The 18017-nt window shown below is 43.6% G+C and overlaps 1 protein-coding gene across 1 annotated transcript; it reads left to right on the forward strand.

Annotated features, from left to right (window-relative positions):
• On the forward strand, positions 10410-14137 carry LOC8083842 (leucine-rich repeat receptor-like protein kinase PEPR2). The gene is made up of 2 exons (XM_021462631.1): positions 10410-13465; positions 13565-14137. Exons 1-2 carry the CDS (start codon positions 10465-10467, stop codon positions 13891-13893), a joined length of 3330 nt encoding a protein of 1109 aa, XP_021318306.1. The 5' UTR covers positions 10410-10464; the 3' UTR covers positions 13894-14137.

The raw sequence follows: 18017 nt of genomic DNA on the forward strand, positions 1-18017 counted from the left end.
CAACAAAGAGAATATTGAGGTACTTGAAGCATACACAAAATGTTGGTTTGTGGTATCCCAAAGGTGCAAAGTTTGAACTTGTTGGATATTCCGATTCGGACTATGCGGGATGCAAAGTTGAAAGAAGAAGCACATCGGGTACATGTCAACTTTTGGGAAGATCACTTGTCTCATGGTCATCCAAGAAGCAAAATAGTGTTGCACTATCAACCGCCGAAGCGGAGTACATTGCGGCCGGTAGTTGTTGTGCACAAATCCTATGGATGAAGGCAACATTGAAGGACTTTGGAATCAATTTCAAAGAAGTGCCATTGCTATGTGACAATGAAAGTGCCGTGAAGCTCACCAACAATCCGGTTCAACACTCAAGAAAAAAGCATATAGATGTCCGCCATCATTTCATAAGAGATCACCAACAAAAGGGGACATTTGCATTGAGAGTATAGGCACCGATGATCAACTTGCCGATATATTCACCAAGCCACTTGATGAGAAGAGGTTTTGCAAGCTAAGGAATGAATTGAACATACTTGACTTCTCAAATATGTGTTGATGCACCCCCACTATATGACATGCCTCTCCTTCGAGCAAAGCAAGGTAAAATTGTTTGACATGTCATTCATCCTATGCTAAGGACTTGTTTAGTGCATTTAGTCATTCCTTACATGTCTTAGGCTCATTCATGAAAATCAAATGAATTTGATGCTTATTTGGTACCACTATTGCTTTTTTGCTTGACTTGATCTAGTGGTAGCATATGACTTGTTTGTGGGCTTGCAATCCTAGTGTTTGATCTAGAATATGAGCTATAAGTGTTTAACTCAACATGGTACAAGATAACCCTCATTTGGAGGCGTGAAGAAGCTTGTCCTTGGATCAAACCGAGTTAAATATCTTAGGCAAGTAATCTAGATTGGACCATTTTGGTAAAATGATCTCACTTCACATGGTTTCACACTAACCTATCTAAAATTTGAGCTCACCTTTTGTGGTCATTGATGACAAAGGGGGAGAAAATTTCCCAAAGATTTAAGATAGGGGAGTAACATGATAAAAGAAGAGGATCAATTAAAATTTTGAAGCACACAAGTAGGGGGAGCAAGCTCATAAACTTGTATGTTGCACTTGAATGCGCATCACATATGTATGCTTGCATTTGCATTAGCTTTAGAAGCTTTCTTTCCAATGCCTTGCTTGTGTGGTGTATGCTAGTTGTAGGTTTGATTGATGAAATGAAGAACTAGCATACATAGGTAGTGTAACTAGACTTTTAGTTATTTCACAAGTGGTACTAGAACCTTGTTTATAATGTTGATCTCATGGGGTATTCTAGTTTTGTGAATGTCTAGTTACTAATGGTGCTAAGGATGGTGTACTTTGGCAACTCCGATTGGTATCACGCTTCAAAGGTCCATTCTTTACACCTTAGCATCATTTGGTAGAAATTGACTCCTATATTTCCTATTCAAGCATATGTGCAAGCTTTCAAATCCAAACTCTTAGCACATATATAGAGGGAGCAATTCCTACCAATTTGGGTTTATGAAACTTGTCCATAACCTTTGCACATGGTAAAATGCTTGGGCAAGCAACATGAATCCAAGAAAATTTTATTGAAAATCTTTGTAAAAAGGGTTTTCATCAATTACCAAAAAGGGGGAGATTGAAAGCCCTAGTTTGGTTTTGGATAATTGATGAAACCCTAGTACTAACCTCTATGCTAAGTGTGTGTAGACTTAATGAGGTTGGTACATGCCAAGTGAAGGAGCAAGAGATGATCATGGTGATAATGGTGATGACCACAAGGTGATCAAGTGCTCAACTTGGAAAAGAAGAAAGAGAAAAACAAAACCCTATGGAGATCAAGGCAAAGGTATTGCTTAGGGTTTTGGTTTTGGTGATCAAGACACCATAGAGGGTGTGATCACATTTAGGATAGATAGCCGTACTATAAAGAGGGGAATTCTTTGGCTAAGAGGTTATCAAGTGCCACTAGGTGTCATTGTTCATGTGCATGCATTTAGAACCTAGTGAGCTAACCTAACTCCTTCGAAGAAAATGATTGTGAAAATGCTAACACACGTGCACTTGTTGGTTTACACTTGTGGTGTTGGCACACTTTGAGAAGGAGGTGGAGTTTGAAGGGTAGAGAGAGGATGGGTTCCTCTCTCCGGAAAATGAAGTGCATATTTTCTATTGCGCCGATGGAAAATATTGGAGAAGTCGCGGGAGTGTTTCTCGCTGAGGAACACTCACCGGACGCTGGCTCAGAGGCACCGGACGCTGTGTCTTTGCGTCCGGTGTGCAGGCTGCCTGACTCGGTTAGGGTTAGGCACCGGACGATAGGCACCGGACGCTAGCTTGAGCGTCCGGTGGTTAGCGTCCGGTGTGCGGGCGTTTTGCGACCCTCTCTGCGCATGGGTCCGGTGAGCACCGGACGCTCAGGGTGCGTCCGGTGGCTTGCGTCCGGTGACCCTGCGAGTTTGCGGAAGCTCTCTACGCATGAGTCCGGTGTGCACCGGACGCGTCCGGTGCCAACCTGCTCAGCGTCCGGTGCTCTGCAGGTTACCGTTAGACTCTGACACGCGGCTGACGTTGGAGCACCGGACGCTGGTGTTGAGCGTCCGGTGCCCCTTTAAGAGCGTCCAGTGACCCCGTATTTCGCCCAGTGAAAGAGCCAACGGCTCTATTTGCTTGAGGGGGTATAAATACGTAGCGTGCCGGCAAGCACGTGAACCTCGGGAGAAAAATCTTGTGTCCCATTGTGTTTGTTGATTGGATTTCTCCCCGTGATTGGACTTCATAATATTGTGATTGGTTCATCCCCTCTACTCGGTGGTATAAAGTTCAAACACTCTTTCTTTCAAACTAGAGTAGCTTACTTCTTGTATAGAAACTTTAGGTAGCTCTCTAGTGTAAGTAGAGACTTAGCTCTTGTGTGCATAGTGATCATAGCAACTAGAATTGTTGGGTAGGTGGCTTGCAAACACCCCTTTAGAGCTAGAGCAAAAAGCTTCGCTTTGTTATTTACTAACCTCTTGCTCTAGTGTTTTTGTAGAATTTTTAAATAGGCTATTCACCCCCCCTCTAGCCATATTAGGACCTTTCAGAGTGGAGGAAGACTCTTCCCATCTCCAAGCTGAGCTATGCTTGGCTACTCTTCCCGCTTACAAGTCTGAGCTGCTAGAGCGAAGCTAAGCTAGAGGCAGATAGGTTATGGAGCTAAGCTGGCTACCTAAGAGAGGGAGCTACTACACTAACACTTTCTCTAAACTCTATGCTATGCTTGAGCCTCTTCTTGTGTTCTATTCTTTTCTCCCTTCCTTGAAACAGTGGCCGAGAGGGTCCTTTTATAGGCCATGGAGTCTTCTGGTGGAAGGAGCTCACAGGGGAGTGAAGAGGAGTGGTGGGCGCCAAAATGGGGTGGCGGGCTCCACTCCCCCTGGTGGGCGCCAGGGATCTATGGCGGGCGCCACCCCTGGTTAACCTCCTTTGCTCCTGACGATCCAGATGATCTCCCAAGGTTGGTTTCAGGTAAGACACGTGTTGGAAAACCATAATCCATGTGACAACATGTTCTGGCCATTGGATCAAACCAACATGCCTTTGGATGCCTTAGATGGACTCCTAGATTTGTCACGCGGATCGGTGACATGGCTAGCCATGTTAGGGGTGGCGCCCGCTAAGTGGGCCATGTGGCCGCCACTTGGGCATGGCACCTGCCACCCTGGTTGACCTATGTGATGCCAGGTATGGCGGGTTGCCTTCCAGGTGGGTCCTTTTTGCTCTTTTTCCTAATATTTCCTGCATACAAATAAATTTTTATATACATGTGGAACTAGTTAAGTAATAAGCCAAATATGCACATGTTCATGTTGATTTACCATGTTTTTGGATGAAATGTTGATGGTCAAAATAGGTGGTAAGGACCATCAACAAGTTCCTCCAAGCTGGCCTTTGCTTGTCTTGAAGCAAAATGCGGGTTTAGCATAAAAGAGTTGGATTGGACATTGCTTTAATAAAGTAACTTTGCAAAGTCTACTAATATAGCACCATGCTTTTTATAGCTAAAAGAGTGGTTTTGAAGTTTTACCATAAATCATAGTGTTGTGTGGTTTTGAAGTTTTACCATAAATCATAGTATTGTGGGGTTTTTTAGCTTTTCACTTTGATCATGCAAAAAGTAAAATAGAGCAATAGGCAGAAACTTCCTTCCTTGCTTTAGTTAAGCTAAGACTATGTCTAGAGGGTTTTGAAATTTTAGAAAACAAAGCTTGCTTTAGTTCCTCAATTGGCTCACTCGATCGCTCAGTGGTGTTTTGTAAACCTCACTAAAGCCAGAAGTGATAGCCTTTATTACCTACATCTAATGGGATGATATGTGGAGCTATGGGTAGGCAAGAACTAAGCAAACTTGTGTTGTGTATATTGTTAAGCTAGACACTTAGATCGCTAGGAGCAACAGGTCATGCAAAGATGATCATGATATGGTGAAGATGGTTGGTTTAATGAAAGGTGGGAAAAGAATGAAGAAAAAATACTCCTTGAGATTTCCTCATGTCTCTTGAAGGGGATATGGTTATTATGGATAACTTTTTTGATAAATGATAAGGTCGGAAATGTGTCCTCACATTTCTTTTGGGCTATATGCCTCATATAGATATTTTTTTTGTCTTGTTTTTAGCAAGCCATATCCTTCTCCCTTTTAAAGACCGATTGTTGAGGAATCTTTTGCGTGTCTCAACTGTATGGAGTAAAAGGGGAAAGGATAGATGCATATTTCCAGTTTAGAAATAGCATGGGGCTAGAAATGGGATATATGAATACTTTTGCAGATCTCTAGGGTAGAGAATAAGCAATAATTTCATGGTTGCAAACTTCCGAAATGGAGAGTTGGCAATAGTGACAGGTGTAAGTGGGATATTGATCAAAAAGGCATGACAAGCTTCTCTACTTAGATCAATAAGGTCTAAGAAACTCACACTAACAAGAGCTTTTTATGGTGGCTTCCTATCTAAATGAGTGTGTATATATTGGCTAGTGGTGGGACAAGGAAAAACACCATAGAGGAACTTTGGCAGGATTTGTAATTTTCTTGAAATAAACCTCTAGACTTTATCATAACTCTTCTTCAAGCAGGTCAAAAGATTTACTCTAACTCTACTACACTTAATCTTACCAAGAATAACTAAGATCAACCATATGCAACCCACAAAACTGAGATTTATAGCAAACTTCTCCAAAACTATTGTGGCAGGGATCGCATAGCAGACTTGTGCATCGTTTTTTAGCAATGATTCATCATTTCCAACTTATTAACATGGGTTCAACAGGAATTGAAGCAGGATTACCTTTTAGGTTAAGCGTAATAAATGGCAATATATGATCAAGCTAACCATGTCCTTCATGAGATATAACAATAAATGTAAAAGTGGAAAAGTAAAGGAGCAATAATAAGAACGTACTTTAGTGGGGACATGTCCTCCCCCAAGCTAGCTTGTTGCTGAGTGTAGAGCTTCTTCTCTCAGATTGATATCTTTTTCTTTTATTTATTTGATTTAAAAGGGAAAAAAACCTAACTACTATTTGATGATACAACTTAAGGCTATTCATATTTTATTCGAAACTAAATGAGATACCATAAAGTCCCTTCATGATTGTTTCAAGGACTCTTATTTTTTTTATTTTTTTTATTTATTTATTTCATTATTATATTTCTTTATTATATTATTATTATATATATTTAACTGCATACTTAAACTTTTATTTTGTTTTTATCATTTTTTACATGCAATGATTTAAAATGATCCTAATTCTAAATGCGGTGGAAGGATAAACCTAATCTAAATGCAGTGCACGATTTAAAGGCAAAACTTAAATGCAGAATGTAGATGCAAAATTTAAATGCAGAGAGAGTAAAACATACCTTAAAACCATGGGGGTTCTTCCTCGGTTGGAAGTTTGTCTTTCGGTGACTTTCCTTTGAGGGGATCTTCTTCTTCTTCCTCTTTCCAGACGGCCTGCTCCTTGTCAGGAGTCACACACGAGGCAGTTGATGAGGGTTCCTTCTTCTTATGCCATCCTCTTCTCCTTGATCTTGGGTTCTTGGATTCGGCCCTCTTCTTGTCGGTACCTGGTTTCCTCGAGTTTCTTGCTTCTTTTTCATCGGGTTGCCTTGTCTGCAAGTTAGTTGCATACAAAGGGCCAAGGGCAAAGGGAAATGTTTCTCTTTTCCCAGCAAGAGTCATTTGAATTTTCCCAGAACCAACGAAAATGCAAGCATTAATAGTATTAAGAAAGGGACGTCCTAGGATTAGAGGGACATCTTTACTATTCCCCATGTCTAATATCATAAATCAGCAGGGATGTAAGAGCCTCTAATTTGAACTAACAAATCAGTAGCTATTCCTTCTATATAACATGTTGATTGATCAGCAAGTTGCAAATAAGCAGCAGCAGGGGCCATGGGTGAGTAGAATAGAGTGTTATACTTTTCTTTAGACATTATATTAACACATGATCCTAGATCACAAACAGCATTTAAAAAAGTATGAGGCCCAATAGTGCATTCAATTATGGTACTACCAGGATCACTTTTCTTAAGAGGAAGATCTTGATCTACAAAGTTAAAATACTTTATATCAACAAGATTAGCAGTCTCCATATTTTTGGGTTGACTAGGAATTTTACCACATTCAAAAGATGGTATAATAGAAGCAATTTGAGCTAATTGGGTTTCTAGCATCTTATTAAAGCTTAGTTGATTTTTCATAGCAGAAGAGAAATCATGCAATTTAGCATTTATATTCTCAAGTATCTTGTCATTAGCAAGCAACTTTTTATTTAAGTTGTCAGTTAATCTACCTTGACTATAAACAAGATCTTTTAAACTCGGATACCCATTGTTGTTGTTATTAGGAAAACTAGAACGAGGAAACAAATTAAAAGTGTTACATTGAGAGTTGGAGCGCTGATTCCATCATTGATTTGGTTGGCGAAAACCATTATCATTGTCGAGGAAGTTGAGATCTTCATGAGTCTCAGGGCAGTGATTGCCAAAATGTCCAGATTCACCACAGACTTCGCAAGTCATGTATGAATATAGGGATTGAATAGCTTCTTGAGTACTCATCCTTTCATATTGTTCCAGCTTCTTGGAAAATACATCCATCTTGGCTACAATCATGCCAGCTTCTTTAAGAGAATGCATACCTCTCTTGCGGGGCTGTAGTCGTTCATCGTTCCATCCTTGATTGGACACCATCTTCTCTATCAATGCTTTAGCGTCTGCAACACCAAGAGAGAAAAAGGCACCGCCAGCTGTGGCATCTCAATGGCTCCTATCTTGTGGGACTAGACCATGATAGAAGTTTTGGACCAAAGCCAGTCTTCCATCCCAAGGTGTGGATAGGCAACAACATACTCTTGAAATTTCTCCCAAGCATCGGCAATGGATTCCTCAGCTTGTTGTGTAAAACTAGAGATTTTATTGCGAAGAGCATTGGTCTTGCCTATAGGGAAGAACTTAACAAGCAAAGCATTGGAACACTTGTCCCATGTATCTACAGAATCACGATTGGCATAATTGCTTCGCTTTTCCTAGCAAAGAGAAAGGAAAGAGATGAAGATTGATAGCTTCTTCTGGGATTCCCTTAATTGTAAAGGTGCTGCATATCTCCAAGAAATGTTGGAGATTGCATTGGCATCATCATGAGCTTTGCCATGGAAAAGACTAGCTTGGACCATAGTGATCAATGCGGGCTTCAACTCAGAATTGGAGTTGGCATCAATCACAACTGGACTGGTTGCTACATTAGCAATAGAAGGAGCGGAGAATTCACGAATGGTCTTGGCCATGTTCGTGAGAGAAGGGATGATAGAAAAGAAAAAGGTTAAGAAGGAAATGAAAGGTAAAATTAACGGGATAAAGTGGAACAAACTTACTTTGAAGATTGGTTCTTAAAGAACTCGATGCTCACACCGATTGCCTTCCTCGGCAACGTTGCCAGAAATGCTTGTTGGCAATTCTTAACGCAATCACCAATGGTAGACACAAAGTCTAGTCCCTAGCAATGGCACTAGAAATGTGGGTTGACACTTCTTAGTAATACTAAGAGAGGACAAAGGTTAACTACTATCCTTGAAGCATCGAGAAGGTAGTTCTTAGCTACACCTAAGGTGTGGCTAGAGTTGGCTAGTCCACTAATGCCTAGCATGGTTGTCAATCCCGACACTGGTAGGGCCAACAGGCGTGATTGTAATCTACCTAAATGAATTTTGTTCTACAAGTGCACAGAACTATCATGTGTAGCACTTTGCCTGGTGAGTAACCAGGTGTCAATTTATAATTTCCCAAAGGAAGGCAGGGTGATGTGGTCGAGTTGGGTAAGAATGGATAATCAGAGTTAGGAATGTTAATGTATGGGTTGGCTAGTGAGGATGGATAGGTAAAGGTTACCAAACTAACTTACCGACTAACCTCAAGGGGTTAAAAGATAAATAAGAGTGGTAGTAGATTTAGGGGACCCAGTAAAAGGATAGCACTAGTTATTCAAATCAAGCAAATAAGCATACCCGTCCTAAACTCACCGTATGGTTGATTAGGCACGAAGCACAACGATCCTTACGTTTTAAGAACTAGATCGATCGTGGGGGAATATGTAGGCAATCAGGGTTGTCACCACCTAGTGCTACCCTAGCTATCTGTGGGTCTAGCCATATGTGAATGTAAGCCTATAGCCTAAGCGCCGTGCTTAATCTATATTCCTACTATGTTTACCCGAGCTCTGGAGTAAAGACACCCTAACCAGACGACAGCAATTACTAGCTTGAACAACTAACACTAAACTAACCAAGCACTTATCCCGACACAATCAAGCACCTAAGCTCACTAATGAAATGATCACTATAAACCAAGTACTTAAAAGGTAAATAGCACTCAAATACCAAAAGTAGATGATAAATAAAAGAGTACTAAGATAGCAAAGGTGTAATACCAGAGGGGAGAGGAGGAAGACTCTTCCCATCTCCAAGCTGAGCTACGCCTGGCTACTCTTCCCGCTTACAACTCCGAGATGCTAGAGCGAAGCTAAGCTGGCTACCTAAGCGAGGGAGCTACTACACTAACACTTGCTCTAAACTCTATGCTATGCTTGAGCCTCTTCTTGTGTTCTCTTCTTTTCTCCCTTCCTCGAAATAGTGGCCGAGAGGGTCCTTTTATAGGCCAGGGAGTCTTCTGGTGGAAGGAGCTCGCAGATTTGGGTTTTAATTATATTCAAAACACCCCTCTAATTTGGGTTTTAATTATATTCGAAACATTTTTGCTGAAGTAAATGTAAGATTTCTGAAGATTTGGTGTCTCACTAAATTGATGGCAGAATTCATGAAGTATGTTCTTAATAGCCTGTGCTTCCTAAAGGTCGGCCTTTCCATGGAGTATAAGGTCATCTGCAAACAGTAAAGAGTGTAGTCTAAGGACCTGTTTGGCATGGCTCCAGAGTGGACAAACCTCACTGACAAAACACAACTCTGGAGCTCTGAGTACCGTTTTAGCCAAACATCTCTAACAGACAGCTTCAACTCCACTCAAAACTGGCTCCAACTGGATTTCTGGAGTGGAGCTGCTCTGTCTGGAGACCCTAAGGTGCATTGGGTCCCAAGGAAATACCGTAGAGATTACTATTGTGAAGAGCATGCTGCAGCCTATTAGAAAGTTTATTAATAGCAATAACAAAGAGATAAAGAGAGAGAGGACATTACACCAAACAGTTGGCCAGCATCATCAGTCATGCGCCGTCTTGCACATCGGGCAATTCTTTATAGCGAATTCCTAAGCATCCACACGACGGACAGCTAGTTGCCTTGCCTGCCTACCGGCTCGCCGCCACTCTGCTCAACGTGGCGACGCCGCACCCGAGTGTGGCCGCGCCACCACCTAGGGCCCCGTTCGTTTCCTGGGTATTGACGTTCAGGAATAATTCCGGCTGGATAGGTAGTTTATATTTATATACGATTCTATCAACTGGAATGAATCCTGGCTTGAAACGGTTCAAAACGAACGAGCCCTAAGTCAGCCGGGTCATGGCTCGCCACGCCGCCACCTAGGCCGCCCCGACTTCGCGTCCTCTCAAGCCGTGCAGCCATGCAGCGTGCTAGCTCCAATGGCACCCACCACGCACCACCAGACCGGATTCGCCCGCCGCTCATCAATCCACTGACGCAAAATTTGCTGTGCGCCGCCACCTGTCTCGGTGCCCACCACCGCCTTCCTTTTCAGCAGCACCGGTCCGGCGGGGCCCATTTCCACTTCCATTCCCTGATGCTTTGCCGCCACTAGCCCACTCGCCACAACCGCAGCCGCCATGGCCCAGCCATCGCTCTCTGTTCCCGTTCCTCCCTTCAAAGCGCGGCACGCCCAAGAAACCAGCAACAGCCTCCTTCTCAAGGCTCAAGGCTCAGGGCAGCATGCCGCAGCTCCCTCCCATGTCTTGTGCCACCGCATTCTTGCTCCTTGTCACCATCGCCTTCTGCCCTACGCCGGCGCCGTCCGAAGGCGCCGGTGAAGCGGCCGTCCTGCGCGCCTTCATCGCGTCACTGCCGCCAGTTTCCCGGCGCGTCCTCCGCCCGTCGTGGAGGGCGACGAACGCCAGCACCAGTGGCGGCAGGTCGAGGACCCACTGCGCGTTCCTGGGCGTCCAGTGCACCGCCACGGGCGCGGTCGCGGCAGTTAACCTCTCCGGAGCGGGGTTGTCCGGCGACCTCGCGGCCACCGCGCCTCGGCTCTGCGCTCTACCGGCGCTCGCCGCGCTCGACCTCAGTCGGAACCGCTTCACGGGCGCCGTCCCCGCTGCTCTCACGGCGTGCTCGGTAGTCGCCACGCTACTCCTCGGCGGAAATCTCCTCACCGGTGCTGTTCCCCTGGAGCTCCTCTCCTCGCCCCAGCTTCGGAAGGTCGACCTCAGCTACAACACACTCGCCGGTGATATCTCCGGCTCGAGCTCGCCGGTCCTCGAGTACCTCGACCTCAGCGTCAACATGCTCTCCGGGACAGTCCCGCTGGAGCTCGCCGCGCTCCCGTCGCTCATCTACATGGACCTGAGCGGCAACAATCTGTCTGGACCAGTGCCGGAGTTCCCCGCACCGTGCAGGCTCGTCTACCTCAGCCTCTTCTCCAACCAGCTCTCGGGCGGGATTCCCCGGAGCCTCGCCAACTGCCACAACCTCACCACCTTGTACCTGTCCTACAACGTCATTGGCGGCAAGGTGCCAGATTTCTTTGCATCCTTGCCGAAATTGCAGAAGCTTTACCTTGACGACAACAAGTTCGTCGGGGAGCTGCCACAGAGCATCGGTACGCTTGTGAGTCTGGAACAATTGGTGGTGTCCAATAACGGGTTTACCGGCACTGTGCCAGATGCAATTGGGAAGTGTCAGTCACTGACAATGCTCTACTTGGATCGCAACAACTTCAGCGGCTCGATTCCGGTGTTCGTCAGCAATTTTAGCAGGCTACAGAAGTTATCTATGGCTCACAATAGAATTTCTGGAAGAATTCCACCTGAAATTGGGAAGTGCCAGGAGTTAGTTGAGTTACAGCTCCAGAACAACAGCCTGTCCGGGACAATACCACTGGAGATTTGCAAGCTTAGCCAACTGCAGAACTTTTACCTCCACAATAATAGCCTTAGAGGCGAGCTACCTGCAGAGATCACTCAAATCAGGAAGCTAAGAGAGATCTCCCTGTTCGACAATAACTTCACTGGAGTGTTGCCACAGGCCCTGGGGTTGAACACTACACCTGGACTTGTTCAGGTCGACCTCACCGGCAATCACTTTCACGGGGAAATTCCACCTGGTCTTTGTACTGGAGGCCAGCTCAGTGTTCTTGATCTTGGATACAACCAGTTCAGTGGAAGTTTACCTATCGGAATTTTGAAATGTGAGTCTCTCCAGAGGTTAATTCTGAACAACAATCTAATCACTGGAAACATACCTGCGAATTTGGGCACAAACATAGGACTCTCTTACATGGACATTAGTGGTAATCTACTCCATGGTGTGATACCTGCTGTCCTTGGTTCATGGCGCAATCTAACAATGCTTGACATCTCCAATAACCTCTTCTCTGGACCAATACCCCGTGAGCTCAGTGCTTTGACCAAGCTTGAGACTCTGCGCATGTCGTCAAACAGGCTTACAGGTCCTATACCACATGAGTTAGGAAACTGTAAGGATCTTCTCTGTTTGGATCTTGGAAAGAACCTTCTCAACGGAAGTATACCTGCAGAAATCACGACACTTAATAGCCTGCAAAGTCTTGTACTTGGCGCAAACAATCTCACAGGAAGAATACCGGACTCCTTCACTGCAGCACAGGATTTAATTGAGCTGCAGCTTGGTGACAATCGTTTGGAAGGAGCAATTCCTGACAGCCTAGGCAACCTTCAGTACCTGTCCAAAGCTCTTAACATTAGCCATAACAGATTGAGCGGCCAAATTCCAAATAGCCTTGGAAAACTTCAAGATCTGGAACTGCTTGACTTGTCAATGAATTCATTGTCCGGTCCAATCCCGTCGCAACTGAGCAACATGGTCTCACTTTTAGTTGTCAACATTTCATTCAATGAGCTGTCTGGTCTGCTCCCTGGAAACTGGCCTAAGCTTGCAACAAAGTCACCTGATGGTTTTTTGGGCAATCCTCAGTTATGCATACAGTCAGATTGTCTGCATCGCTCCAACAATCAACTTGCTCGGAAACTACACTATAGCAAGACAAGAATCATTGTGGCATTGCTAGTGTCAACTCTTGCTATCATAGTTGCTGGTTTGTGTGTAGTTTACTACATTGTGAAGAGGTCCCAACACTTGTCAGCAAGTCATGCCTCTGTCCGTAGCCTGGACACAACAGAGGAATTGCCTGAAGACCTGACCTATGAAGATATCCTTCGGGCAACAGACAACTGGAGTGAGAAATATGTCATTGGAAGAGGCCGACATGGTACAGTCTACCGGACAGAATGCAAACTTGGTAAAGACTGGGCAGTCAAGACAGTTGATCTATCCAAATGCAAATTCCCCATTGAAATGAAAATTTTAAACACAGTGAAGCACCGGAACATCGTCAGGATGGAGGGCTACTGCATTCGTGGTAGTGTCGGTCTAATCCTGTATGAGTACATGCCTGAGGGAACGCTCTTCGATCTGTTGCATGAAAGGAAGCCTCGAGTGCCTCTTGACTGCATGGCGCGGTGGCAGATTGCGCTTGGTGTAGCGCAAGCCCTATCCTATTTGCACCATGACTGTGTACCCATGATTGTTCATAGAGATGTCAAGTCAAGCAACATACTGATGGATGCAGAGTTAGTACCCAAGCTCACAGACTTCGGCATGGGGAAAATTGTCTGTGATGAGAATGCCGATGCAACAGTGTCTGCCATCATTGGTACCCTTGGCTACATTGCTCCAGGTAGGTTCTTTCACAATTTATACCATAATTTGTTTGATCATATCACCATGGCGACTTGTACTTCAGGGCTGACACGTTCTGTATTATATGTGTACCCAGAGCATGGATACTCTACAAGATTAACTGAGAAGAGTGATGTCTACAGCTATGGAGTAGTGTTACTTGAGCTCCTATGCAGGAAGACGCCTCTGGATTCATCGTTCGGAGATGGTACTGACATTGTGACATGGATGAGAACTAACCTGGAGCATGAAGATCGCTGCAGCATCATAAGCCTCATGGATGAAGAGATGACCTATTGGCCTGAAGATGAACAAGAAAAGGCTCTGAGCTTGCTGGACCTTGCGGTTTCATGCACGCAGGTGGCTTGCCAGTCTAGGCCTTCCATGAGGGAGGTTGTGAAGATGTTGTTGAAGATAGAAAAGTAAGTGTCTAGAAAAGTCTCTAGCAGTGTTATGTCATGGATTGTCTTCTGATAGTGGAGCTGTATAGTTCCGGCAAGTTTGCACAGCCTTCACACAAGTGCCCCAAAAATTACGGTCACCGGTCACTCAGAGAAGGGTTTTTTTTTTTTTTTTTTGCAGATTCCACTCTCTTTGCAAGAGCAGCTGGGAATTGGGTCTCATATTATAGACAAAAAAATCTGTTATGTTATTATAGTAATTTCAATAGAAGCCACGCCAAGAGTGTCTAGAAAATACTTAGATTAATCAGGAAAAGGAGTAGAATGAATAGTTGAATACCGTTGAATTTTATAATTACAAGAGGTACAAGCAATTGAACAATTTGATAGAGAGATTGATAATGGATTTATCATGGAATGGTGCTCACTAAAATTAAACTAAAGGTTATCTTGATTTGGAACTCAAAAAAATTACACAACCATAAGATAGAAGAGTGAGACGTAAATGAAATACAGATAACAACGAAAAACACTCGACCTACAGAAGTAAGACCACCCCGGGCATTGCTATGATAGAGTAGACCTAGGATGGCACCATTGCCCTGTGAGAACCGGGTTGGGCCTTTGACCTTTGCTTTGGCTATAGGACACACGACGATGTTATTTTTTTGTAACCACAGCTTCTCATGGGGAGGCAAACCCAGAATCTATACAGTGCCGCTAAGGCTCTCTAATAACCAGGTGGACTAGCGGCTTGTTGGCAAATACAGATAACAATAACTTTAAACCAAAGAAAGTTCATGCTCATGAATACAATGGAGACAATGGAGAGAGAAATAATAAAACTATTTGTCAAAATTATTTTCAAGAAAAAGACATAGATGTTATGTAATGAAAAAGGATCTAGACGCCTACGCTACTGACACATGTATCCTTGCTAATTCCTTTGTCTAGAGGAGACAGGTTCTAATGCGCACTGCGTACGGATTTTTATTCAATGTGCCGACGCTGTGAGTCTTCACACCTACCAGTTTTATTTAGCGTGAACACACAACAAAGTTGTAAAACATATATTTTTTATACATAGTAATGTTCCAGCAGTAGTAATGTTAGTTAACTATGGGTGTGTGACTGTAAATGGACTAAATCATTAATGATGGCCACGCGAGACTTTTGTTTTATTTTAGCGCGCCACAAACTGGAGTAAAATTTTATAAAATACTTGTACATAACTAGGCACAACCGCACATGAGATTTTTTTTTAATTTCTGGTGAGCCACTAATTAATGAGTAAAATTGTGTAAGATGTTTGTTCGCAATCATAAAACTTACATGTTGACAAGTGAACCCTTATTTCCTTGAGAGGAGACGCTCTCCCAAGAAATCATACCACTTAGTGCTAATATACATAGATGTGGCAGTACGATGCATATACAAAATAAAGTACACATGCAAAATATACAAATACAGCTGGATAGGTTTCTGTGGTGAAACCTGCTGAAAGGTCCTGACTAGACGGAACTGAATAGCATATTTAAAAATTCTACAAACTCACTATAGCAAGGAGTTAGTAAATAACAAAGTGAAGCCTTTTGTTCGTGCTCTAATTGAGGGTTTTCAAGCCACCTATCCCAATAATTCTAGTTGGTAAAGTCACTAGATACACAAGAGTTATGTCACTACAAGCTACACTAGCGAATTGAACTACATAAGGCAAAGCTAGCAATTAAAATTAATTACACTACTTTGTGATAATATAAAGAGAGAAGATGTGATCTTTATACCGCTGTATAGGGGATGAACCAATCAAACACCAGGAGAATGCCAATCAATCACAATTGAGACACAAATTTTCTCTCGAGGTTCACGTGCTTGCCGGCACGCTAGTCCCTATTGTGTCGACCAACACTTGGTGGTTCGGCGGCTAAGGAGTGTAGCATGAACCTCGTCCACACAATTGGACACCGCAAGAACCTACCAAGTGAGATAGCTCAATGACATGAGCAATCTAATAGAGTTGCCTTTGGCGCTCCACCGGGAAAGGTATAAGAACCCCTCACAATCATAGGGAGATGACCATGAAGAATCACCAACTCATGCCAATCCTCCTCTGCTGCTCAACCACCAAGAGTAACAAGAATTCAGCAGCCACAACAATCCCCAAGTGACACAATATGCAATTACTCACGTAAGTGCACATAGAATCACTCTTAATCTCACAACGATGGTGAATCAATGAATGAGATGAGTGAGAGATGTTTGTTTAGGCTCACAAGGATGTCGAGTATGTCAAAGCACCAAGAGAGTGAGCCCCAAGCCGGCCAAACACTATTTATAAACCCCCAAAGAAATAGAGCCGTTGGCTCTCTATTCTCATAGAAAAAGGGGCCACTAGACGCTCCGGTCCGATTGACCAGACGCTGGATGGCTGCCACATGTCCTTTGCCTTTGAACATTGCGCGTGAGTTCTCAATGGTTAAGTTCTCCCCGGATGCAGCGATCGCGCCCCATCGCTTCTCAGAGAGTTCCAAAACTTGTTTTCTATGACTAGATGCGTCCGGTGACTAGTGACTAGACGTAGCCCAGCATCTGATGCTCCTTCAGATCGCATGTCCTCATCACATCACGCAGATCGGAATTCGGTCAGCAGCGTCTGATGCTCTCAAAAGTGACTAAACGCGTAGGTCCCTACATCTGGTGCTAAACACTAAGCCATTGTCTCTGCGCGTTACAAGTCGGTGGCGCGCGTTCGGTGCTAACGCCTACCGCGTACACTTCCGCGACTTCTATGAAACTTTTCTCCAGCGCACCGAATCACCCCAAGCTTGTTCAAAAGTGCTTACCACCAAGTGTGCCACCTTGTGCATGTGTGTTAGCATATTTTTATAAATATTTTCAAGGGTTAATTCAGCACACTAGGATCTAAGTGCATACACAAGAACAATGTCACCTAGTGGCACTTGATAGACCGCTTAGCTAAAGAATCCCCCTTTTATAGTATGGCTAACTATCCTAAGTGTGATCACACCCTCTACGATGTCTTGATCACCAAAACCATAACCCTAAGCAATACAGGCCTTGATCTCCATAGGGTTTTGTTTTTCTCTTCCTTCTTTTCTAAGTTGAGCACTTGATCATCTTATGGTCATCACCACCATCACCATGATCCTCTAGGCTCCACCATTTGTCATGTACTAACCTTATCTAATCTACACATACTTAGCATAGAGGTTAGTACTTTGGGTTTCGTTAATTATCTAAAACTAAACTTGGGCTTTCACCTGCCCACCTAGGTTCAAGTCTCTTACTTGACACGGGTGCTCATATTTTCAGGGATTTATTCTAGGATTTAATGACACTATTCTTTTAGTGTTACGCGACGTGCCCATCGACAGCGAGGTGCCTATGGTGACTTTGTTAATCTCAATATTTACCGGGTCAACTCGGTTCTTCAGAGGTGCTCATATGGGTAGGGGGTGTGTGTGCACGTTCATAGGGGTGAGTGTGCGCTCATGTTTGTAAGCATCTGCATCTATAAAATGTACACAAAAATATCACTTATTCACTCATTGGGGAACTACAAAGTACAATTTCCTACGCTTTATAATAATCTACCCCTCGCTTAATTTCATCTGCAATGCTAGGCTGCAAGTTATGCCGATGGTCATCGATGTTGATAATTCTTATGGTCAGTTCGATGATTCTACAAGCGCACCAATATCAATGTAGCACTTCACCCGAGAGCCAAGTATCATATTTATATCCTCCTTATATTATAGGCTTGACCATGAAGCAAGTCCATGCAACATCAAAGAGAGAATGTTGTTGATAGCAATGCTTGCAAGTGCCTTTTTCTTGGTAGTATTCCTCTCATCATCACTACTATGATCATCATCATCACTTGAAGAGTCGTCACTATCCCATGTGACATGATATCAGTGACCTTTCTTCTTGAAAGTCATTTTCTTACCTTCCTTGTCCTCTTTCTTATCAATCTTCTCATTATCACTATTTTATGGACAATCGATAGTGAGATGATCTTGGCTACCACACTTGAAGAACCTTCTATCTTTCTTCCTCTTTGATGATTATTTTCTTCTTCTAGTACCATAGCTCTTCTACTTAATAAATTTGCCAAAACTCTTCACA

The sequence above is a fragment of the Sorghum bicolor genome, chromosome 1, assembly GCF_000003195.3.
Source record: "Sorghum bicolor cultivar BTx623 chromosome 1, Sorghum_bicolor_NCBIv3, whole genome shotgun sequence".
Taxonomy (NCBI): Eukaryota; Viridiplantae; Streptophyta; class Magnoliopsida; order Poales; family Poaceae; genus Sorghum; species Sorghum bicolor.

Excerpts from the sequence above, each read along its gene's own strand:
- LOC8083842 (XM_021462631.1), top strand. The coding sequence starts at position 10,465 with ATGCCGCAGCTCCCTCCCATGTCTTGTGCCACCGCATTCTTGCTCCTT. Across the intron at positions 13,466-13,564 it reads CCTTGGCTACATTGCTCCAG|AGCATGGATACTCTACAAGA; the intron begins GTAGGTTCTTTC and ends ATGTGTACCCAG.